Source organism: Palaemon carinicauda, chromosome 7 (assembly GCF_036898095.1).
Source record: "Palaemon carinicauda isolate YSFRI2023 chromosome 7, ASM3689809v2, whole genome shotgun sequence".
Lineage (NCBI taxonomy): Eukaryota > Metazoa > Arthropoda > Malacostraca > Decapoda > Palaemonidae > Palaemon > Palaemon carinicauda.
Genome location: NC_090731.1, coordinates 169,292,916 through 169,317,434, shown reverse-complemented (window position 1 = coordinate 169,317,434; position 24,519 = coordinate 169,292,916). Strand labels below are relative to the sequence as shown.

At 43.2% G+C, this 24,519-nt stretch overlaps 1 protein-coding gene and 1 pseudogene across 1 annotated transcript; both read left to right on the top strand.

The window, feature by feature from the left end:
• On the top strand, nt 1-23,788 carry LOC137644155 (V-type proton ATPase 16 kDa proteolipid subunit c). The gene is made up of 4 exons (XM_068377137.1): nt 1-165; nt 8,741-8,933; nt 17,771-17,924; nt 20,395-23,788. Exons 1-4 carry the CDS (start codon nt 96-98, stop codon nt 20,452-20,454), a joined length of 477 nt encoding a protein of 158 aa, XP_068233238.1. The 5' UTR covers nt 1-95; the 3' UTR covers nt 20,455-23,788.
• Nucleotides 13,598-13,716, top strand: LOC137644721 (5S ribosomal RNA; annotated as a pseudogene).
• Nucleotides 23,789-24,519: the final 731 nt, after the last annotated feature.

Below are 24,519 nucleotides of genomic sequence, written 5' to 3'. Positions count from 1 at the left end.
GAACGTCAAACTCTTTCAGGACAGACTGCCATATTCTGTGTGTAGGGTAGTGATACTCTTGTTTACTCGCGATCATAGTCTAAAATATAGTCACCATGAGTGAAAATCCGGTTTATGCTCCGTTTTTCGGTGCCATAGGGGCCACAGCAGCCATGGTATTTAGTGGTAAGTACGAAAAATGACAATCTTTAAAGGGATTTCACTTTGAAATAGAAGCATGTATGGTTAGGGTTAGGATAAGATACGGCAGGATTACGTCGGTACCCATTCAGGATCAAACCATATGGTCTAAATTTGTAAATCTATAAACAAGAATTCTATATTTAGCAATATTAGATTGATATCTGTGATCCACAGGGATATAGACGTGGCCTTCCGTCACTACCGGTAACAGTACAGTATTGTAACTTCAGAAAGCCCTACTGTCGGATCCTAGAGTAGGATATTGGGAGAATATGATAAATTAGACTAATTTCTTACAATGCATATATAGAAAGAATAGTAATGTTGGTTATCAGTAGGCAATACAACTGTCCTTTACCTAACCTAACAAATCGAGTGGGGGGTAGTTTGTAGCGCTACGGCCAAGCGTCCTAATTTGCTTATTATCGCTCCGACTGTTATCTTGTATAGAATAAAAACGTTTGGAAATGGTCTACGGATCTTAAATATGTTGTGTAAGGGGGGGTCCTGGGGGGCGCAGCCCCCCTGGGTAAGGAGACGGCTTTTAGCATAGGTTAGGTGGGTTTTTTAAGTTAGCTTCTCCCGTCGTACTCGTAGGTAAGGAAACTGTTGTGTAAGGGGGGGGGGGGGGGGTCCGGGGGGCGAAGTCCCCCTGGGTAAGGATACGGCTTCTAGCATAGGTTAGGTGGGTTTTTTAAGTTAGCTTCTCCCTCCAAAATCGTTTTTAGAACGACGGCCACAGTTCAGAATATTCCCGTTTTCTACGGGATCTGGCCATCACCCTACAAAGGCTCCCGAGTGGGAATTCCAATGCCCTAACTGATATTGTACTATACTATGATAAGTTAAACTAATACTTATTCATTCAGGATTGGGATCAGTTTGCCTGCACACCCTGTCTAACCAATCAGCGATCGGGAAACTTTTCCGAGCTAAAAGGGCACCGCTGCGAGTCGGTGCAAATCTGCCTCGCTAAAAGAAATGGACCATAGGTACCAAACCCATCCCCCATCCATTGCCAGTTCTGAGATACTGTATGTGACTCCCCCCCCCCCAATCTGCAGGCAGATCCACAAGTTTAGCTTTAGGTAAAATTACAATTCCAACCAACACTAGATTTGGGAGAAAAAAAAAATTATTTTTCCTACCTTGTACTGTGTGCTTTGAGCGAATTTGACTTTTATTGCTATCAAGAAGTTTTGCAGTGGCAGATGTTTTACCTGATTTGAAATGGTAAATAATGAGGTGTTTTGCTACAAATTTATATTTTCGCTATGGATTGTTCAGACGAAACTTTTTTTTCTTTAACCAAAGTTATTTTGGAGCTTCTGTAGTTTATGGGTACCGGCCTTGGACTGACCGAAAAATGAGTAAAAAGTGTCCGAAATCGGCTCTTTTTCAAGGGAATGAGCACAATGAAATATTAAATTCACTAAATTTGTACATGCTTGTCCCAACAATCTACATACAGTACTAGGACCACTCTGCGCATGAATGTCGGAAATGTGCGAGAAAAATGGACAACTAACCCTAAATTATCCTCCTAACCTGACCTACAAGCCGTGTCCTTACCTTCCTCGTGACCTAAGCGCGGGGGCATTCTGTCACTAATATACAAACCCCACAAACCCAACCTAACCGAACCTAGTAGTTCCCGGATCACAACTCTTAGCTGGGGGCAAGCCCCCGGACCCCCTTCGTAAGTCTCTCTCCTACACAAAAAAAAGATATGGGCAGCACTCGAGATTTACATTGTCATAACAAAAAAGTTACTCAGGCTTTCTTTGATATTTAATGTCGCTAAAACCAAAATCCTCGGGTTCTTGCGCCTTCAACCTTTTCCGGGGTGGAGGATTAAGAGGAGGACTTGAATTTGCGCGACTATTGGAAGGTCGGGCGTCGCTTGTGGAAGAACGGCTGGCGGATGGCCGAACGTTACTTGAGGGAGGTCGACTTGTGGAGGGCCGAACATTAGTAGCGTTAGCGGGAGGACAGATTGTGGAGGGAGGAGATTCAGTACTCCGCGAAATAACTGTTGTACAATGCTTTCTGAGTACCGAATCTTGGTAGCAAGCTGCTAGGGTGCCACAGCCCACCCTCCCCCATTATCCACCACAGATGAAGCTTCATAACGCTGAATCCTCTACTGCTGCTACCTCCGCGGTCATCCAATGCAACCGGAGGAAGCAGCACGGCCTATGGGAACTGCGTCACAATCGATTGCCATTCATTCCTATTTCTAGCACGCTCTCTTGCCTCTCTCACATCTATCCTCCTATCATCCAGAGCTTTCTTCACTCCATCCATCCACCCAAACCTTGACCTTCCTCTTGTACTTCTCCCATCAACTCTTGCATTCACCTTCTTTAGAAGACAACCATTTTCCATTCTCTCAACATGGCCAAACCACCTCAACACATTCATATCCACTCTAGCTGCTAACTCATTTCTTCACCCGTTTTCACCCTCACTACTTCCTTCCTAACCCTATCTACTCGAGATGCACCAGCCATACTCCTTAGATGCTTCATTTCGAACACATTCCATTTCCGTCTCTTCGTCACTTTCATTCCCCACAACTCCGATCCATACAGCACAGTTGGTACAATCACTTTCTCATATAGAACTCTTTGCATTCATGCCCAACCCTCTAATCTTTACTACTCCCTTCACTGACCCCAACACTTTGCATCCTTCATTCACTCACTGACGTACATCTGCTTCCACTCCACCATTTGCTGCAAAAACAGACCCCAAGTACTTAAACTGATCCATCTTCTCAAGTAACTCTCCATTCAACATGATATTAAATCTTGCACCACCTTCCCGTCTCGTACATCTCATAACCTCACTCTTACCCATATCAACTTCCTTCTCTCGCATACCTTTCCAAATTCTGTCATTAATCGGCCAAGCTTCTCTTCCGCATCTGCAACCAGTACTGTATCATCCGCAAACAACAACGGATTTACGTCTCATTCATGGTCATTCTCATCTACCAGTTTCAATCCTCGTCCAAGTACACGAGCATTCACCTTTCTCACCACTCCATCAACATACAAGTTAAACATCCATGGTGACATCACACATCCCTGTCTCAGCCCCACTCTCACCGGGAACTAATCGCTCAGTTCATTTCCTATCCTAACACATGCTTTACTACCTTTGTAGAAACTTTTCACTGCTTGCAACAACGTTCCACCAAATCCATATAACCTCATCACATTCCACATCGCTTCCCTATCAACTCCATCATACGCTTTCTCCAGATCCATAAACGCAACATACACCTCCATATCTTTTGCTAAATATTTCTTGCATATCTGCCTAACTGTAAAAATCTGATTCATGCATCCCCTACCTCTTCTAAAACCATACTGTATTTCTAAGATTGCATTCTCTGTTTTATCCTTAATCCTATAAATCATTACTCTACCATACACTTTTCGAACCACACTTAAGAAACTAATACCCCTTAAATTGCAACACATGCATATCTCCCTTACCCTTATATAGTGGTACAATACATGCACAAACCCAATCTACTGGTACCATTGGTACCATTGGCAACACAAAACACATGTTAAACAATCTCACCAACCATGCGAGTACAGTCACACCCCCTTCCTTCAATATCTCAGCTCTCACACCATCCATACCAGATGCTTTTCCTACTCTCGTTTCATCTAGTGCTCTCCTCACTTCCTTTCTTGTAATCTCTTCTCTCATTCTCATCTCCCATCACTGGCACCCCAACACCTGCAACAGCAATTATATCTGTCTCCCTATTATCCTGAACATTCAGTAAACTTTCAAAATATTCCGCCCACCTTTTCCTTGCCACCTCTCCTTTTAACAACCTTCCATTTCTATCTTTCACTGTCTCTTCAATTCATGAACCAGCCTTCTTTACTCTTTTCACTTCTTTCCAAAACTTCTTATTTTCTTCATATGAACGACCCAACTTCAGGTCAGCCGCCTTCTTTGCCTCGGTTACCTTGTGCTTTACTTCCACATTTTTCTCTATATCTTTCATACTTCTCTACACTATTACTCTGCAGCCATTCTTCAAAAGCCCTCTTTTTCTCTTCCACTTTTACCTGCACTCCTTCATTCCACTATTCACTGCCCTTCCTCATGCTGCCTCCAACAAACTTCTTGCCACACACATCACTTGCAATCCCAACAAAATTTTCTTTTACTAACTTCCACTTCTCCTCTAAATTACCAGTTTCTCTTACTTTCACTCTGTCATATGTTATTTTCAACCTTTCTTGATATTCAATTTTTACCTATGGTTTTATTAACTCTTCAACCCTCACTAGCTCCCTTTTACATCCCCAACTCTTTTGCTACAACTAATTTTCCTTCCACCAAAAAATGATTAGACATACTGTTAGCCATACCCCTAAACACGTGCATGTCTTTCAATCTTCCAAACATTCTTTTAGTTATCAACACATAATCCATTAATGCCCTTTCTACCACTCTTTCATTTGCCACTCTTACCCATGTATACTTCTTTTTATCTTTCTCTTTGAAAAAGCTAGAACTTATCACCATCTCTTGCTCAGCACATATCTACCAGTCTCTCACCACCTTCATTTTCACCTGGTACGCCATACTTCCTAATGACACCTTCTACCTCTCCAACGCCCGCTTAAGTCACCCATGACAACTACATAATTCCTTCTACCCAGTCCTTTTACACACCTAGTTAATTCTTTCCAAAACTCATTCCTCTGTTCTTCACCTTTCTCACAACCTGGCCCATATTTACTAATAAAAGCCCAACATCCCATACCCAACCTAACCCTTACCTACATTAACCTAGATGATATCTCCTTCCATTCCACTACTTTACCTGTCATCAATTCACTCAGCAATAAAGCCACACCCTCTCTTGCTCTTCCCCTTTCGATCCCAGACATTCTACCAGTCACTTCACCTTTCCCTTTTATCTTTTGTCTCACACAAAGCCAATATATCCATCCTTCTATTCCTAAACAAACTTCCAATCTCGCATCTTTTACTCTCCATCGTACTACATCCACACACATTCAGACATCCCAAAACTAGAGTGCGGGGCGCAGTCACTCTCCCCCAAGCTCCACCTCATCGATGTCTCACAGGAGTTGCCTCTTACGGCTTGCAGGGATACGTTGGCGCTACTCTGATTTTTTTTATGCTCCCGCGGCCACAGGCGTCAATATTTATATATGAGTTTTATCTCTCTTTCTCCTCTTCGGTAGAACTTCAGATGCATGCCGCACTCGATATTAAAAAAAGATATCACCTGCATGGTGAGAGCATGTGAAAAGCTATATAAAATTCATAGTCAGTATATGAGAGATTGAACGGGGTGGAATTAAGGTTGATAAGTTTTTCCCTTATAATATTTCATAAGTCGGGAGAGACATTTCCTCTCCGGCAATGTTTACTTTTAGTGAGCCCTTTATCTCACGTTCTTACCCAAGCACAAGGAATTCCAATTACATTTTATTGGCCAAGAGCTGTGACATCATTATGACATAATGGTTTCTTAACCAATTATGAACGACTTCAGTTGGAAATCAAGTTTTACAGTACCAGCGGAGTAATTGTTACCTTAACGTCCACTAGTATCTTTGTTTGACTGACTACTTAGAATAATGAAGGAAAAACCGGCATACCGTTTTGTTGTAGGTATGGGAAGGAAAAACCGGCATTCCGTTTTGTTGTAGGTATGGCAAAGACAGTGGCAGGCCCTTGTGGCGTTAATGTTGACAAAAAATCCTACAGATTGTATGCAGTGTAGCGTTGGTTATGGTGAATATTGTTATTATTTTTACAGGGGTGATATTGAACTAGTGGTTGAATATGCTCACAGACATAATTTAATTCTTAAGGAAAAGCATTGCGAGTGGTGTGGAGCTATTTGTAAGATCAACCACAACAGGGATGCCTTTAGGTGTGAATGCTCTGCAGTGACCAAAAGACAAGAGGGAAGTACAATCTATTTCAAAATATAGTTAATTTGATCTGTGTCGGAAATTGATTATGATGAAATCGCTCTTCGTTCAATGTATAGGTAATGTTGCTCATGAAAAAGTAAAAAACCCCCGAAATAATGATCCACAGAGCTTGCGAGTGCAGCTCAACTTGTACCGCTTACCAGAACACAGGAGCAGTGAGATTGTTTATTTGTGAGCGAAGCGAGCCACAGTGGGAGCTTGAAGGAGAGGTAGGAGCACACGCCTGAGGGATGACACCGCTTCAGGGCTACGGTCCGAAGAAGAGAAGATCTACAATTCAAATTACTGGAAATGCAAGCTGGACTTTTAGACGTGCGAGGTTTCCAAGTGTTTGATAGAGCACTCTGTAGTGTTGATGAGAGACAACACGACCTCAGTGGCCTCCGTCAACAAGCAAGGAGGGACTGTTTCACAGGAGCTTTACGAGTTGGCAAGGCAGAGACACCCATGGGCATTGGACAATGACTTGAGGCTTTCAGCAAGATGCATTCCAAACAAGAGGAATGTATTAGCTCAACTGTTGGGGGCAGATTGTAGGGAATGATGGTGCCTTTTACCAGCCGTAGGAGAAAGCTTCTTGCCCTTTGGGGTTCCCCAATGATCGACGTGTTCACAATACGCCTGAACAAGAAACTTTAGTGTACTGTCTTCAAAGCCAGACTAAACAGTAGTGATGGAGGACCCATTCCAACATCTGGAGCATCCTGGATTCTTACACTTTTCTGTTGTTCTGTCTTTCACTAGATCATCAACACAGTGTTGTAGACCCTGAACATTAAGATAACCCTGGTGGCTTTTAAGGGCCACAAGCCATTTGGTTCACCTATCTGTTGATGCTCCTCTATTGGGTACCGTAAGAACTACCCTGGTGGCCCAACCTCCTCTTGTCAGCCCCACCTGCTAGGATTCCATAACTCAGTGGGGTTGTTATCCAGCATTCCCTCTGAACGAAATATTTTTGTTAGGCACTGAAATAGTTGTCTAGATCTCTGTGCAGATCCTCTGCAGCAGTCCGTCAGAAGTTGGCCATCTTCTACTATTAATGCTGTAGACGGAATTTTCTCTGGTTGCTCCGACCAGGGAAGATCCCATCTCTGCAAGCAGTTACTGATTTCGTAGTCTTTCTTTGCCGGGAAAAGCACCTCTCAGTTACTGGAGGAAAGTGATATCACTCGGCCCTAAGTCAGGTACCCGGACTGGAAGTAGATATTGCCACCTTATTGGCACGGTTCATGCTCCAAGGAGGTTTGAACAGTCGTGTCTTCAAAAGGAACATCGACCTCCTGAATAGACATGACAAAGGTCTTTGGCCCTTTATAGTGCCAGTACGAACATCTTGAGGAAGCGTCAGATTGTGAAGTGACACTGAAGACTGTGTTCCTGCTTGCCTCAGCCCCAGTGAAGAGAGTCTGAGAGTTACACAGCTTTTCGAATGCCATTAGTCATACCGAAGGATTGTAGATGGTTGATTTTGTGTTTACCCCGTAGTTGTGGGCGAGAGCAGCGTGTCCAATAATTCAGGATCCTAGGTTCAAGACCTTCTCTATCTCCTCCCTTAAGGTAGCAACTAGCAATAGAGATGATTTGTTGCTTCATTCTGGGAGGGCAGTTAAGACACTTTATCAGAGAACTCAGTGCTTCAGACCTGAGCACCAAAGACTTTTCCTAAGCATGGGGAAGGTTAAAAGAGAGAGCTTAGCATGGTTTCAGAAAAATCATCAGATAGTTCTACACTGTATGATCTGCAATGAGGTGGACCCTTGAGGAGAAGGGCACACGAAGTCAGGAGTATCAGCTCAACGTTAGACTTCACAAAGAATCTGTCCATGGCATAGATCATGAAGGCTGGAACTTGGAATGCCAGACACTCTTCACTGCTCACTACTTCCTAAAATATACCCACCCATTCCGGGATGCCTTTCCTTGGAATGGGTGGTACAGCGAACCCAGCTTCCTCACGAAACAAGTTGCATCTTGTCTTAGATAAAGGTTGCCACTTGAGTCTGGAACGAAAGGTGAGAATGACAGGCAGTTCTTTCTTTCCTCGTCACTTCCCTTGGGGTACAGCAGTCGTGCCGTTATGTTGCTGGACCAGAGCGAGTTTTCTTTGCCGTTTTGAATTGTAAAGAAGTAATTCCCTCATCCTCGTAGCAAGGCGGACGATGGACCTATTGTACTGTATACACATTCATCATGAAATGCCTATGCACCAGACAGAATAGCCTGTATGATACTGATTCTTCATCAACTTACCATTTATGGTAATTGCCTATCCTGACTACTGTTGCATCCCTATGCACAGGAAGTTAAAGGGTCAACAGAAGTCATGACTTTTGCTCTTTCTTAGGACCAAAGTTCAGTGACAGTTCCTGGGTCTGTTTATTAAGCCAATTTTGGTCATAGGGACTTCCTCCCTCCTTAGGATAAGTTTCCTAATAAAAGCTGATGGTTTATATAGTTGGGTAAAATACAAAAAGTACAAATTAATTTAATTTGTGATATAATAGTGTAAATGATATGTAACTGTGTTCTGACTTTTTCAGCTCTGGGTGCTGCGTATGGCACGGCCAAGTCCGGTGTAGGTATAGCAGCAATGTCTGTGATGAGACCAGAGCTCATCATGAAGTGCATCATCCCTGTAGTTATGGCCGGTATCATTGCCATTTACGGTCTTGTTGTAGCTGTACTAATTGCCGGAAAATTAGAAGCTGGTTCTAAAGGCTACTCATTGTACCAGTAAGTTGAGTAATTTTTTGGACTTTTTATCATATTCCATTGTAATTTCTCTTGTTACCTTTGTAATCTTAAGACTGAATTGCTTTAAGCAGGAGGACATAAGGTTTATGTAAATTTTATTTGTTCTGTAACCGAAATACAAACCACGCTATTTACATTGGGTTTACCTTTTAGTGCAGCTGAAATGGCGAGCCATTAGAATTTAACGAGGGTGTATTGCCCCCGCGCTAGTTAGCGGGAGGGTAGGGGAGTGGTAGCTAGCTACCCCTCCCCCCCCTCACACACAGATGAATGCTCACTTTCACTTTTGGCTCGGACTGTGACAGACGTCTCTGTCTTGGTCCTCTCTTGGCAGCCATTGTTTGTTTTGTCTTTACTTAATCGCTTACTTTTCTTTTACTCAATATATATGTAAACATGTTTTCATGTTTGTATATATATTTGAGTATAGAAATAAGTAAGTTTCCTTTTCAGAGTTGTGTGTGTAGTGCACGATATCTACGTGGAGTCCTCGGCAGTTAGGCCACCACGGCGTAATTTTATGGGTGGCGATCGAGTTTGACTTCGGTCTTTCTCTCTCTCTCTCTCTTAAGGTCGTTCACCCTTTTACTACGTGTTACTACGCCCTTGTAGCTTCCTTTCCGTGTGGGGGGGTTGCTACGCCGTACGTTTGTCTCAATTAGTTTATGAATCTAATTGTAGTTGTTAATTTTTCAGCTTGTAGAACGATTCCTTTCAGGGTTTTCGTTCTTTCTTTAGTGTTCATTCATTTTTAAATTACATAATTACATAGTTTCATAATTATAATTTTTATAATTCTGTTTTGGTTACAGCTCTCCTTCCGTGAGTGTAAGTGGTTGTGAGGGCACGTGCCTGTTGTGTAATTCTTGTTTCCTTTCCCTCGGGATTCCTCTTCGGAGCCTTCCCGGGGGAATGAATGTGTACTAATGATTTTTGTTTTATTTTTTTTACAGTTACCGATCTTGTTCGTTTCTGTAATATGGCAACAGTGTGAGCTGTCTTGTTGAGGCCTGGGGATTCGGCTGTTGCTGCCTCCCCCCTTGTATTTTCGTCAGGGGCATGTCTCCTTCTACTGGAAGTACTCCCGTGACGACGGACAGCCCTCCAGTTCATTTTAGAACTCTCAGGAGGCTTGCCTCCTTGGGCGGGTAACTTTCCTTCCGAGGGAAGTTTTTCCTGTCCAGGCTTGAGTTTTTCCCCTTTTGGGGGTTCTTCTCTTGCCTTTTTTTCGTGCGACTATGCTCTTGGTGCTGAGCGGTCACACCTGCAGTTTCACTCAAGGGGATGGGCAACTGCAGGAGCCCCTCTTCGGAGGATTGCTCCTTTTATGTCACTGGCTGACCAGTCTCTTCTACGAAATGTTTCTCTTTCGTTCGCGAGAGAGTACACTCATAGAGACTCCTCTTCGGAGGATTCTTCTGCTGCTGTTGCTGTTGGCCTCCTTCGCCGTAAGACCCACCGTCCGCCTCGTCGTAAGGGCCTCTCATCTCCCTATAAGGGTGCTAAGAGGCGCCTTTTTGAATCTCCGTTTGCAGCCTACAACTCCTTCTTCTTGATCTTCCGCCTTGGTGCAGATGGACAGCAGTCTGATCTCGTCTTCCGACAGGCAACGGTCTTCCCGACAGACAACGGTCTTCCAACGGACATCAGTCTCCCGGCTGACAGGCAACGGTCTTCCGATGGACATCTGTCTACCGACAGTCAACGTTCCCTTCGGGGCAAAGGGTTGCCTCCCACGGGGGTTCTTCCCTTGCGTGTCAGGGTTCCCCTGCGCGCCCTTCTGCTGTGTTCTCTCCTGCTCCTGCTCAGTGTTAGCGCACAGGAGCTCTCCTGCTCATCAGCGCTTCCTGATCGCTAGCGTTCTCCTGTTCGCCAGCGCTCTCCTGTTCGTCAACGCTCTCATGATGATCATCCCTGCTGTTCCTGTTGGTTCCTGTTACTCGCCCTGTGCGCCCACGTTTGCCCTCGCGATCTAGAACTTCGGTTCAGGTCTGGGTCAAGGACTCTTCTTCGATGCGCAGGCTTCCACGCTTTGCCTTCTGCTCGCCAGCGATCACCTGCTCGCCAGCGCGCACAGGCGATTTTAGTATCGCCTATTCAACAGCGTTCTACACATCAGCGATCACCTGTCTCTCGGCGACCTCCGGATCGCCCGCGTGTGTTACAGCCAGCACGCCAACGTTCTCCAACGCTTCTGAAGGAACGTGGTTCGCCAGCTACTAGCTCGTCATCGCGCAATCGCCCACCTGCGCATGCTGCTCGCCATCGCGCGATCGCCCACCTGCACATGCTGCTCGCCATCGCGCGATCGACCCACCTGCGCATGCTGCTCGCCATCGCGCGATCGACCACCTGCGCATGCTGCTCGCCATCGCGCGATCGCCCACCTGCGCATGCTGCTCGCCATCGCTCGCCAACGCGTCGACATGCCACCACGCGCCATTGCCAACCTACGCGTCAGCGCTCACCAGCTCACCACCGATCGTCTGTTGATCCACATCGCCAGCGGTCTTCCTCGCCCACGCGGCAGCGCGTTTCCTCGCCTTCACGCTAATGCTTGCGTTCGCCGCCTTGGACTCGCGCTCATTCACCTGCCCACCCTCGCGACCGCTCGCCTGCGCGCCCGCGCGACCGTTCGCCTGCGCGCCCGCGCGACCGCTCGCCTGCGTGCCCACGCGATCATTCGCCTGCGCGCCCACGTGCCTGCACGTCTACGCTCATGCGCGTCCGCGCACATACTCTCCAATGTTCGCCCGCGCGCGAACCAACGGTATTCCATTGCGCGGACGGACGGTGTTCCGTCGCGCGAACCTACGGTGTTCCGTCGCACGCACCGACGGTGTTCCGTCGCGTGAACCGACGGTGTTTCATCGCTCGAACCTACAGTGTTTCTTCGCACGAACGTCGGCTTAATTCTTGCAGTATCCATTGCTCGTCTATGGGTTATCGTTCGCCGACCACCAGCTCTCGCCCTTCCTACCACGCTCGCCCTCCTTCTGCGCTCCTTCGCTCACCTTCGTTTGCGTTCCTGCGTGACCGCGGATGGGCGCTTCCACATTCGCCCACGCACAAATCTTTGAATTACCATCGCTCGAGCTCCAGGGCGATTGCGACCACGATTCATATTGGGGTTTTCGCAGCATGGCCAGCCTGCCGAGTTCTTCTGGAGCGTATTTCCAGAACACGGCCTCACCCCGTAAATGCAGAGCATGGCACTTGCAAGAATAGGAAGAAACTTCAGGGAGGTCTGAGCAACACTCCTCTTTCCAGAACCTGGGTTAGCCCTTCCCCGGCATTCCCTGGAAGGATTTTTGGCGGGGGGCTTTCCGTTCGAGATTTCTCCATCGGCCAAGGGGTGACTGCTTACCCCTTCCTCTGGGGGCTTACCAAGTCCTATCCCTCCTCGGTTATGGCCCGAGGTTTGGTTCAAGGAAGCTACAGTACAGGAAGATCATGGGTACTTTCCTCCTCTCGGGCTCAGGCACCTTGGCCTTTCGTCGTTAAGTATCTAACTTGCGGACAAGCTCGATGTTGTACCATCTGGACGCGCTGACTGAGGGCTTCCTTCAAGTGTCTCATCTGTGGAGGTCGACAACCTCAGACACCCTTCCATCCTTGAGAAGAGTTTGTTTGTGCCCAAGGACAGAGACTTAGACAGCGGCTGTGCGGAGGAAATAGACTTCCGTTTTCACTCCTTCAAGGCGCTTTCTTCCAGACTCTGCAGGGCTCCAGCGCCTTTTTCTTTCAACCACGTCGGCCTAAGTTATCGGCTACGACAACTGAGACAAGGTGTCCAATTGCAGTTTCCTCCTGTCAGGAACAGATGGCACGGGAGGCTCCCCCGGGGGGGGCATAGTCCTAAAAGGAGAGGCAGAGTTCACGAACTCTAGGATTGCAGGTTTCTCGCTGGAAGGATGCTTAAGGTTACTCATCCGGATGACAGCTTCCCGATGCCCATTCCCGCACGATCTCTGTGATCAGCCAAGGATATCGCGCCTGCCGTCTCTGTCAGCGAATTCAGTGTCTCTGTACCTATATGCCATAGCGTCGGCAAGAGTTGCCCGGTTGGGCAGAATGATCCATACCTTAGGCGAAGGTCCTCCATAGGATCATCGACGGCTTCACCCCTGGCCTCTTCAGTTGATCCTTTCTTGTAAGGAAGGATCTGAGAGGGGAGTTCCGTAGTCGACCTCTCAGCCCTGATCAAGTTTGTCGAACAAACTTCGGCCAGTGTAGAACAGCAGAATCGATCAGACTGGTAACGAGGTGACAGGACTCCTTAAACCCTGGATCGGAAGGACGGGTACTTTCAGTTTCCATTCCATCCATCTTCCAGGGAGCTCGTGGAATTCAGCCTAGACTGCAAGTATTCCTGCTTATGATGCAGTATGGCTATCCCGCCGTGGCATAGCAGGTTTTTTTCCCCAGAGAACTCTCCCTGCTTTCCTCATGGCCGCTCAGGTGCAGGCTTCCGCCTCCTTTGCTTTTTGGAGGGCTGGTCAACTCCGGTAGGCTCAGGTTCGACCTTCTTCAGCGCCGGGACAAGCTTCCGGATGCTTACCATGAGTGTGGGTTCATGGTATTTTGCTTGGAGCCTTCTCTTCTTCTGCCTCAACATCTGGAGTATCTGGCCATGATATTGAGTCAACGGCCTTACCACGTTGGAAACCCCGCTTCTCGTCCGTCCAGTGAGGTTAAGCAACGTCGGTTCTGGTCGGTACTTGGATGGGTGACCACCTGGGGACGCCAGATTCTGTTGCCACATCCTCCGAGCCTTCCTTTCAGTTGACTGTGGCAAGACTGAGGAGAGTTGCAGTACCTGTTCTTAGTCAAGCGGAGCTTTCAGCCTTACCTTGGAATGTTTCCTAGTTCTCCTTTCCTCATTGGCCCGTCTATAGTCTAAACGGTCGCTTCAGGATAAGTTCCATGTGGGGCGGTCCAAGTTCCGGTGGTTTCAGGCAACGTTTAACCGGACTTCCTGGCCCCTATGGGACCAGCGGAACTATTAGACCTACAATGGGTGTTGACCTATGGAACCTCTTGATGGTAGTGGATATTCTCGTCCTTTCCCCACATTCTTGATGCTGTTCTCGGACTCGTCAAAAGGAAAGGGGGGGGGGGCATGTTCCGGTCCAGGCCTATGGTCAAGACCTGAAGGATACCTCTCCATCATTCAGGCAGGCTTAGGGGCCGTAGTCTGGCCCCTCTACAGATCCTACAGCTCCTGCCGAGTCGCTCCGTGCGCGTCGACTTCATGATTCTGGCGTGTTCTAACCAGCAGGGGACGCATTTTCACACATTCACATCTTGCAGTAGAGATACCGGGATGATTGAGATACTCTCAATACCACCATCGGCTCTCTCATTCCAGGCAGAGGAATGTTCTCTCCGACTATCCGAGCAGAGCCTCGTAGAGAGAGTGTACCTGGGGGTCTTTGACCTTGAGTAACCAGCAAGTCCTGGTGTGGGGGACCTGATCGCGACAGCTTGGAACCTCAAGCTTCCACTGTTCTTCCCCCCAGTCTCAGACCCCGAGACTCTGGCAAGATGCATTCCGGTGATGGTGGGACAACTTCGACGCCTGCGTCTTCCCTCCTTTTTGTCTATGGACAATGGGTCTCAGCAAGACCAGGTTGTCTGTCAACCTTTCAATGGGAGAGCTCCACTGGGACTATGCGCAGAATGGTTTCTGGACCCTCTGCTTCCCCTGACGGAACTCCCGGGAGAGCTTCTCCCACGGCGCAGACTACTCAAACAACCACACTGCAACATCTCTCCCGAACCGGGGCGTCGCTTCGGCTTCATGCCTGGAGACACTACACCTCCTCCTCAAGAAGAGACAACCCGCTACAGTCGCGGTACGGAGGTCGCGTCATCTGCGATAGTCATCCGCAGGGGTCTTCCAGGCAAAGTGAAGAGTCTTCAGTGGTTGGTGCCGTGGGAGATACACCTCTTCCCTTGAGGCCTCTTCTCCAGCAATAACGGTCTTATTGCCTTTCGGCGGGAGGAAACTCCTTTCCGCTCTCGGCAATGAAGCCTGTCGCTCAGCCTATCCCTGACCTTCAGGCTTAAAGGAATAACTTTTTCCTGCCCGCTGGATCTTTCCTCGCTCATGCGAAGCTACGATTGTCCCTGCCCTAGTCGGAGGAAGACCTCCAACTTGGAGCATGGCTCGGACTTTTTAGTCCCTTAAGAGATCTTCTCAAGACCCTTTACGACAGGCCACGGATTGTATTCCGCCTTGGGTCTCCTGCTCACTCTGGCCACGGCCAGTGTGTAAGCAATCTTCTTGGTCTCGTACGACTCCGCTCCTGAGTTGTTGGCTAGACTCAGAATCTGGGGGTCCAATTCCTTCAAGATTTTGAGTCTCCATTCTGTATCTGATGTCCCAGGACCTTCTCTTTCTTGCCAGTAAAGGAATCAAGAGGTTAGCTTTGGGAACAGCTGCAAGGACACGGGGGAGAGTCACCAGTATACCTCTTCAGCCCGGACTCAAGGACATTCATCTCGACCTGTCTCCAGACCCTCCCCCGTCACGTCGCCCTACAGCACGATGTTGGATACATTGCAACGTCCTTCGCCTTCGAGTAATACTACTCTGTGACGCAGGTGCTACAAGCTGGAGTCTGGAAGCGTCTAATGACCTTCGCAGCCCGCTTCCTGCAGGGCGTGTCCCACAGGAGTCTCGATACGTTTTCTATCGCTCTGTGGTGGCTACACAACAGCTGGTCTAACCTCAGGCTCCTTTTTGGACAGGTAGCAGAAGGTTGAGGGCATTGTTATCAGGTTTTAGTCTGCATGAACGAAAGAAGTATGTCTGGCCCTTATTTCTTTCTTCATCATCCCCTCTACGGAGAAGCTGCATAGCTGACCTCGAATCTCTGCAGGTAAACCATGCTTCCTTGTGTTCCGAGTATTGAGTCAATACTTTCGCGTCCCCCATACCCTGACGAGGTGGTATTGGGAACGTCCTAACCCAGAGTTCCTTCTGGAACTCCAGGTCAACTGCCTAGGACGGGTCACACTTCTTCCTTCACACACAAGGTTATGTAGGCCACACGGTTCCTTGCAGAGCAAGGAACTTGTGAGGTGCAGGGACTCCTTTTCTCGAGTGCGACTCACTCGGATTCTGAGTCCCCGGGTAAAGCCAAAGCCAGTATGGCTGGGGACTTTCCACCCTACCTAAGGGGTAAGTCACCCAATGTAAATAGCGTGGTTTGTATTTCGGTTACGGAACAAATGACAAATTCGAAGATAATTTGTATTTTTCCTAACCATACAAACCTTAGCTATTTACACATATTTGCCCGCCAGCCCTGTCCCCCAAGACAAGTCCTACCTCTAAGTGAAAGTGAGCATTCATCTGTGTGTGAGGGGGGGAGGGGTAGCTAGCTACCACTACCCTACCCCCCCTGCTAACTAGCGCGGGGGCAATACACCCTCGATAAATTCTAATGGCTCGCCATTTCAGCTGCGCTAAAAGGTAAACCCAATGTAAATAGCTAAGGTTTGTATGGTTAGGAAAAATACAAATTATCTTCGAATTTGTCATATGTGAATTGTCAAAAAAGTAATTTCTTTATATGGCATTAACTACTGTAAATTGGTCTACAGGTAGTTATAAATATTATAAAGAGGATTTCATGGTTCAAGCTGTGCCACAAGAAGGCTTTTGTTTTTCTAATGAAAAGTGTGTTTATAGGTGATAATCTAACGTCTTGTATTTGTACATATTATGTAAACCTAGACTGACAATTTTTTTTATACATCATAAACCTGCCGTCCACAATATTCAACCTTTACTGTATGGCTATTTGTTTAAGAGAGTAGCAAATGCTTGCGGGTAGGTTTTGCATGTGCGTCCAGAATTCCCTGTGGTACAGCAAACAGCTGTTCACCTTCACATGACAAACCTCGTGTTGTGGAAGAAACGTAACTTTATAGATTTTTTTTTTTTCATTTATTCAGAATCTAACGTTCCCTGTTTGTGGCCTAATTTAAAGAATAGTAAGGTCTGATTTGACTTATTTTGTGCTGTATATTGTTTTTGTATATATATATATATCAATCAATCAATATACCAAGGCACTTCCCACAATTTTGGGGGGTAGCCGACACCAACAATGAAACAAAACAAAAAGGGGACCTCTACTCTCTGTTCCTTCAGCCTAATCAGGGACCCAACCGAGTTCAGCTGGTACTGCTATGTATGTATGTATGTATATACATATATACACATAAAGGTAAACTACAAATATTCCAAGGTTATGATAAGGTTATAGTAGCCTTGCATAGGCTAAGCATACTGATATTTCATTACTCATATTTTATATATTTGCACACCTTTGAATGTATTACTGCAGATATAGTGCTACTATGCTATTTGTGATAATACCATTTTAAGTACTGAAGCTTCTCGGGTGTAGCCTTTACTTCATCATATTCTTGATCCCAATTGAAAAGCAAGTTAACCCTTTTACCCCCAAGCTATTTGGAACTTTCCAACCCTTAACCCCCAGGCCTTTTTTTCCAAGCACATTTTGCAGTATATATTTTTTAAATTGCTCTAACAACCTTAATTTTTGTCATAGAGAGGTCAGGTTGGTTTCATTCTCTTGGAAAATACCTGAAGTTTCTCATAAAATCATCAAAAATATGCAAGAAAAATGTAAATAGCAGTTTTTTGCAAGGACGTACCGGTACGTCCATGGGGGTAAAGGGATGAGTTTTGTGAAACGTACCAGTACGTCCATTGGGGGTAAAAGGGCTAAGACTTGTACGTTACTACAATGTTTATTATTATTTCTCTCTTTCAGTGGTTTTGTGCACTTTGGGGCTGGTCTTAGTGTAGGATTATCGGGCCTTGCTGCTGGATTTGCAATCGGAATTGTAGGAGACGCTGGTGTGAGAGGGACTGCTCAACAACCACGCCTCTTTGTAGGCATGATCCTCATCCTCATTTTTGCAGAGGTAAGTTAGAAGAGTTGGACGTATATTAATATAACCCTTTGTATAACTGCGTGGTGTTTAAATTTTGATGTGTTGTAACCATATAGGTTCCAGTAAAAAGAATGCTCAGAAGTTTTAACAAGTCACCAAACTGTATAAATTTTTGGGAGAATATTTTGTTATGCTTAGGATCATGGTAGCTCTTCGCCTAAACTCTAGACTAAGTATCCCTTTCTTTTGATTGAGGATTATCAGGTAACTTAACTGCTTCTAAATCTGATGTTAAAGCTATAAGAAAAAAATTTCCATACTGACCTATCAATTATATGTATGTCATGCGTTTTGTTCCCAAACCATTCCCCAGTTTCAACAGTGTTTTATTTGATATGAACTAGATAGGGCAGTAAGATTTGTGGGGTTAGGAGTAGGCTACTCCCGATATGATTGCTGGGTTTTTATCAATTGTGTCATAAAAGAAGTTTTTTTTAATCAAAACCCCATCTATCATATATACCGGATATGTATATAAGCTTGAATTGTTATATACATACATATACCAAGGCACTTTCCCCAATTTTGGGGGTTAGCCGACATCAACAAATGAAACAAACAAAAAAGGGGACCTCTCCTGTATCTACATCCTGTGAGAATTGTTATATAAACATGAAAATTAGATGGTGAATGCCCCAGGAGTTAGTAAATACCTGTAGGATCCTTGTTGCTGTTTAGGGTCTGGGATGAGTCAGGATTCTAGGCTTTGGAACCTCATCATCATCTTAAGATTTTGAGCTTCTACTAGACCCTGCTCAATGAAACCAAATAGTCATTCAGACTTATTACCATTACATAACTGTAAGCCCTACAGGTGCCAAAGAGCCTTGCAAATGTCCAAGTTCAGTTACCACTCCAATTGTAGGACCTACTTGTCCTTGCTTAGATGTTCGCTGTTTAAATGTACATTGCAAGGAAGGTCCATCCACCTGAAAGTTTGTGCTGATCAGTTCTGGAAACTGGGTGATCCATTAGGGTTGTTCCCCAACTTTGATAATACTCGTCTAAGCATCAATATTTCCGGTTAGAAAGGGAACAGCAACCTGTGTCCTGATTCCATTTTAAATCCTATGAGGCATCATGCAAGTCTATGACTGGGTAGTTATCCAATAGGTTTTCCTCTGGCCACAACCTCCACTGTTGAAGCAATCATCTGTGATTGCCAAAACTACCTAATCAAGTAGTACACTATTCTTGCCCTATCCTAGTCAGGTGAACCAGTTCTGCTATAGCATTAATAACCATGCCTAGGTATATAGCTTCATGTAAGGCACTACGTATGATTTATCCCTCTAAATATGGAGTCCTAGGTATTGAAGAATATGGCATAAAATTGAGCTTGGTTGTCATGCGGAAACAGCAGACTCAGACTGGAAAACCCTCCCTTCCCATACAAAGTGAAGATATTTCCTTCATGATGGATAAATGGGGACACAAAAATAACCCGTCCTTAAGGTCTGCGAAAGCTAGCAAGTCACCCTTCCTGATAGATCAACGCATGGATATCAGCATCTCTGTCCTGAATGGTGTTTGCCGCACCATGTCACCCAATTGACTGATATTGGTGGTTGGTCTTCATCCCCTTGTCACCTTTGGTACCAAAAATAGGTGAATGTAGATTTGAAAGTCATCCAGGCCTTCTCCATCATGAGGCTCAATACTACGCAGTACTCTAGAAGTTTTATTCCAGCTGTTACCAAGTTGTGGAATGATCTTCCTAATCGGGTGGTTGAATCAGTAGAACTTCAAAAGTTCAAAGTTGGAGCAAATGCCTTTTTGTTGATCAGGCGGACATGAGTCTTTTTATAGTTTATTTATGACATATTTGTTTTTGATGTTGTTAATAGTTTATGTATGACATGTCTGTTTTGACGTTGTTACTTATTTTAGAATAAATTATTGTTAATTTGTTCTCTTCATTTATTTATTTCGTTATTTCCTTTCCTCACTGGGCTATTTTTCTCTGTTGGAGCCCCTGGGCTTATAGCATCTTGCTTTTCCAACTAGGGTTATAGCTTGGATAGTAATAATAATAATAATACAATTTTGTTATCATCTTGCTGTTCAGAACTACTGTAGTATCATAATCAGAGTTGAGAAACTTCTATTTACATTAGTAGAGATATTTTTGTTTTTAATAATGAAAACCCTTTGGTCAGATTTAGAATGTAGACAGTGATTTTTTCTACACATTCTCGTTTACCTGTTTTTTACGATTTACTCATCTTCGTGCTGTTCAGATCTAGCAACATAATCAGTTTGGAAACTTCTAGTTACAATTATAGCGATATTTTTGTTTTTAATAATGAAAGCCCTTTAGTCAAATTTAGAATGAAGACTCTGGTCTGATTAAAAACTTGTACATACTATGATCATAATCTCTAAGAATAATCCATAAGAATACAGTAGTTTTAATTCAAATTATGCGTTCTTTCCTCAGGTATTGGGTTTGTATGGCTTGATTGTGGCTATTTACTTGTATACCAAGACAAGTAATTAAGTGGGAAGGAATTTTTAAGCATATGAAGACTGTGCCAAATAGATGGCATCAATTGAAAATGGAAATAAGCAAGTGGTTGGAAGCTGGCTGGTAAAGAAGAACAAATGTCTCATTGATTCCCAGGTCATTTCTTCAGAACAAAGCAGTTTTATGTTGGTGTGGTGTTCCATAAATCTAATGAAGGTGCACAGAACTTAAAAAATGGACTCTAGTCATATATATATTTTTTTTATGAAGGTAGCGGGTTATATTTTTTTGTGGATTTCTCAAAAGACGCCAGGTCATACAGATGCCCGCGTGATAGATTCATCACTGGGTTGAATAGACCTATGGCACTTTTGTTCTGTCTATATTATGTATATTGGAGTCCAGATCAGATTCACACATTTTGTACAGGTATGTATCTGTGGCATTAACATTAAAGGCATTGCTCTGTAGAAAACAAATAACAATTTCAGCAGCAGTTTATTTTTCTCACCATTTAACGCGACGAAAATGACTAGGTAACAGAGTCGGGTAAGAATCGTGGTGAATGGTAATAAATCGGATAGAGAGAAATGGGTAGTTTATTTCTTGTTATTTGTGTTCAGTGATAAAAATTTTCACATCTTTGTTCAGTGATAGAAATTTTCACATCTTTGTTCAGTGATAAAAATGTTCACATCTTTGTTCAGTGATAGAAATTTTCACATCTTTGTTCAGTGATAAAAAATTTTCACATCTTTGTTCAGTGATAAAAAATTTTCACATCTATGTTCAGTGATAAAAATTTTCACATCTTTGTTCAGTGATAAAAATTTTCACATCTTTGTTCAGTGATAAAAATTTTCACATCTTTGTTCAGTGATAGAAATTTTCACATCTTTGTTCAGTGATAAAAATTTTCACATATATCAGTTATTTTTACAAGTGTGCTCAACAGTTTTAAATTTGTTTTGATCTCAAATTATTTTTTTTTTTCAATGATCAGGACTGTAAAAGGCAAGTCAACTTATGTAAATATCATCAGTATATTTTTTCGTCTTAGAAACTATGATTTTGTGACTGATTTGCTTCTAAACTTTGTATTGATTATTCTAATCAAGATTTGGTCATTAGTAACGAGTTCATTTGCCAAGATGAAATAAAAGTTTTAGATTGGTGGTACGGACAATTAGGTACAGTATATTTCCAGTCATATTTTGTATGAAATCAGTCACTTACAAGAATGTGGGATGTCATGATTGTATGATAATAGTTGATGGTCATTAGTTTTTAAGATGAATCGAGAGGGAATTGTCTTTGTCGAGGAGATTAACCAGTGAGACCTTAGTAGCTGCCATGCAGGACAACATAAGGTATTATAACATTTCTAAGTGATCAGCAAATACTTAAACAGTATTTCCAGTTATCAGCTTTTGTTAAAAGTGTTCAAGCAAAATGATTTATCTATATCATTTTTATGAGAATGTTAATATGTATATTTATTTTGTAAACAAGCAGTACTGTATTTTTATGTAGATTATTATGTTGATGTTTATTTGTGTATAGAAAAATCCATTTAAATTTAGACTATTTTCATAGGGCTGATATTGTGTAAATATACTGGTGTCTGTGCATCATATACCCAAAACTCCATGTATGTCCAGAATGAAAGCGAGCCTCTTTGTAGTTAACACTTTTTCTCGGTCATTGTAGTCTGTAAACTTGACATACTCTGACATACTCAATACAGTATATTGATTAAGAAGGACTTTGATATATTCAACGTTCTATCTTCCTCAAAGAATCAAGTCTTGGAGAATTTCAAATACGTAGCATGTACTGTAGTTAAGTATAGCTCACAGTAGCTTTTGCAGCCTCAATGTTCCTGTATACTTACCAGATATAGCAGTTTTCAAAAATCTCGATGTAGAATTACAGTTGGCTATTTTTATGACATAACATGTTACTTATTTTTACAGCACAGGTTTAGTACATTTTTCCACCCAACTTTAGCTTCTAAATGGTCGATTGATTATGCTTGTAAAGATAAATCTGTACTGTATGCTTCACTGGAATTACAAACTATACAATACAAACCTTTCTCTTGTTTCCCAAATTTATTGTTGATCATTAAGTATTTTGTATTTTGGAACAGGTTTTAAGTGAATATGTTTGGTAGGAAAGCAGTTTTGAAAAGTGAGTGTGTGCAAAAGTTGAAAGGGGGTTAAATTCTGTGAAAATTTAAGTGTGCAAGATCATGACACAAGTTTAATTTTCATTAGAAGATTTTCTTCAGATTTGCAACTGCTATTCTTAATGAATCTTAATATAAAGGTAAGGTATTTCAATCATTCTGTGTATTCTAGTTACAGTTGGAAATGAAGGGACAAAAGAAATGAAGATTATCAGTTTATTGATTTTCTTGCCTAAATTTCTTAGAGGGATTAAAGGTTTTGATAACTGAATTACAGATTACCTTGGAAAAAACACCATAGATTGTCTAAAAAACTTCAGTATCAAAATTCCAATCATATATCATTGTAAATTTGAAGTAAGGAGCACTTACATTTTTCCAAAGTGCCTCTTCAGCTGAAAATGGCACTTTAATTATACAGTGATATATGGCCTTGGATTTAACACAGTATCCTGAATTACAGATATGAGGATATAGATGGATTTTAGGGTTATATGTGCATTAGGATATATATATAAAATTGTCAGTAGTGAATTGACTTGGCAAAAGGTGGTTTGCTTACATATCATAGGAACCATCTGTTATTTTTGAAACGTTGCCAGTGCACGAGGAATACATTTTTTTGTATATCTGCATTGATAGTATTTTTTATTAGCATTGAAGCACAATCTAGTAATTTATGAAGTTTAGATTGTTGAAAGTTTACAATTAGGTACATTCCAGTCTTTTAACAAGGTGGTCGTAGGAGACCTTTTTGAAAAGTATAGATTACAATAGTTTTTATTTTTTCTCATAAGACAAGTACTATATGGTGTGAAACTGTGAACCCTGTATTTCATATTATGAGTAGTACTTTAGAACAAAACTTAAAAAAAACTTGGAACATTTTGTGGCTTTATCAGTGTGCACTAGACTGTAACAAATTGAAAACACCACTCTTTAATTTCAAATTAGTGTTGGGTCTTAAATGTAATCAGTACTTATATTTATGTCGGTGTTACCTTGTGATCAAAATAAGTTAGTGGTCATCTTGCTCCCAACCACGGAAGATTAGTATTGCGTATAAATGTGTTCAATCGGACCATAAAGGTAAAGCAATTATAAGAAATGTATGTATGTACAGTATATTATAGAAAATGGGTGTAAGAGTCGTTCAAGTAAATTATATGGATGTCACTTGTCTTTTATTACCCACCAGAAAGTAATTTAATGTACTTTACCGTTCTTTAAATCTTTATATTTTTTCTATTTTTGTTAATCATACATCAGTCTAACCTCTTGACTTATAAATCACATTGCATCTAAGGTTATTTTGTTTTTCTTTCTTTTCTTTTTTTTCACCTTCCTGACTGCAGTGCTTGGCCATATGTCCGAAATTTTTCTTTAAATCTTTATAATCTGCTCAGAGTTTATTATTCAACAAGGATTTTGATGAAGTTTTGTTTGTTGGCCAAGGCTTCAATTACTGATCCCGAAGAGAAATAAAGCGGTAGTGAACCTCAGGGAGTCCACTGGATGTCGTTAAAGCATCCTTTCATCCCCTAGCTATGCCGTGCAACTGTGGATTTTTCCTCCTGTTGCATATAGTTGTTGAAGGCCTCCCAGGCCCCTGTGCTGTTCTGGCCCAAATTCATAAATCTGATTCAATAAGCTGTCGAGATTCAACCGCCAGTAGGAATAGGGCACTTTACCAGCTATGCCGTCTAATGTAAGAACTCTTTCTAGTTACACTACTTTAAATTTGCTTATTTATGCAACATGTAGTTTGTCATATTCTTTACTTTATTTTTATCTGCATAATAGTCAATACCGAATAAATTATATTTTTAATGGAATATAGTCCAAATTTGCTTTCATCACAATTTTAATGAGATAATTGTAAATGTTGGTGGAACTTAGATGGGGTC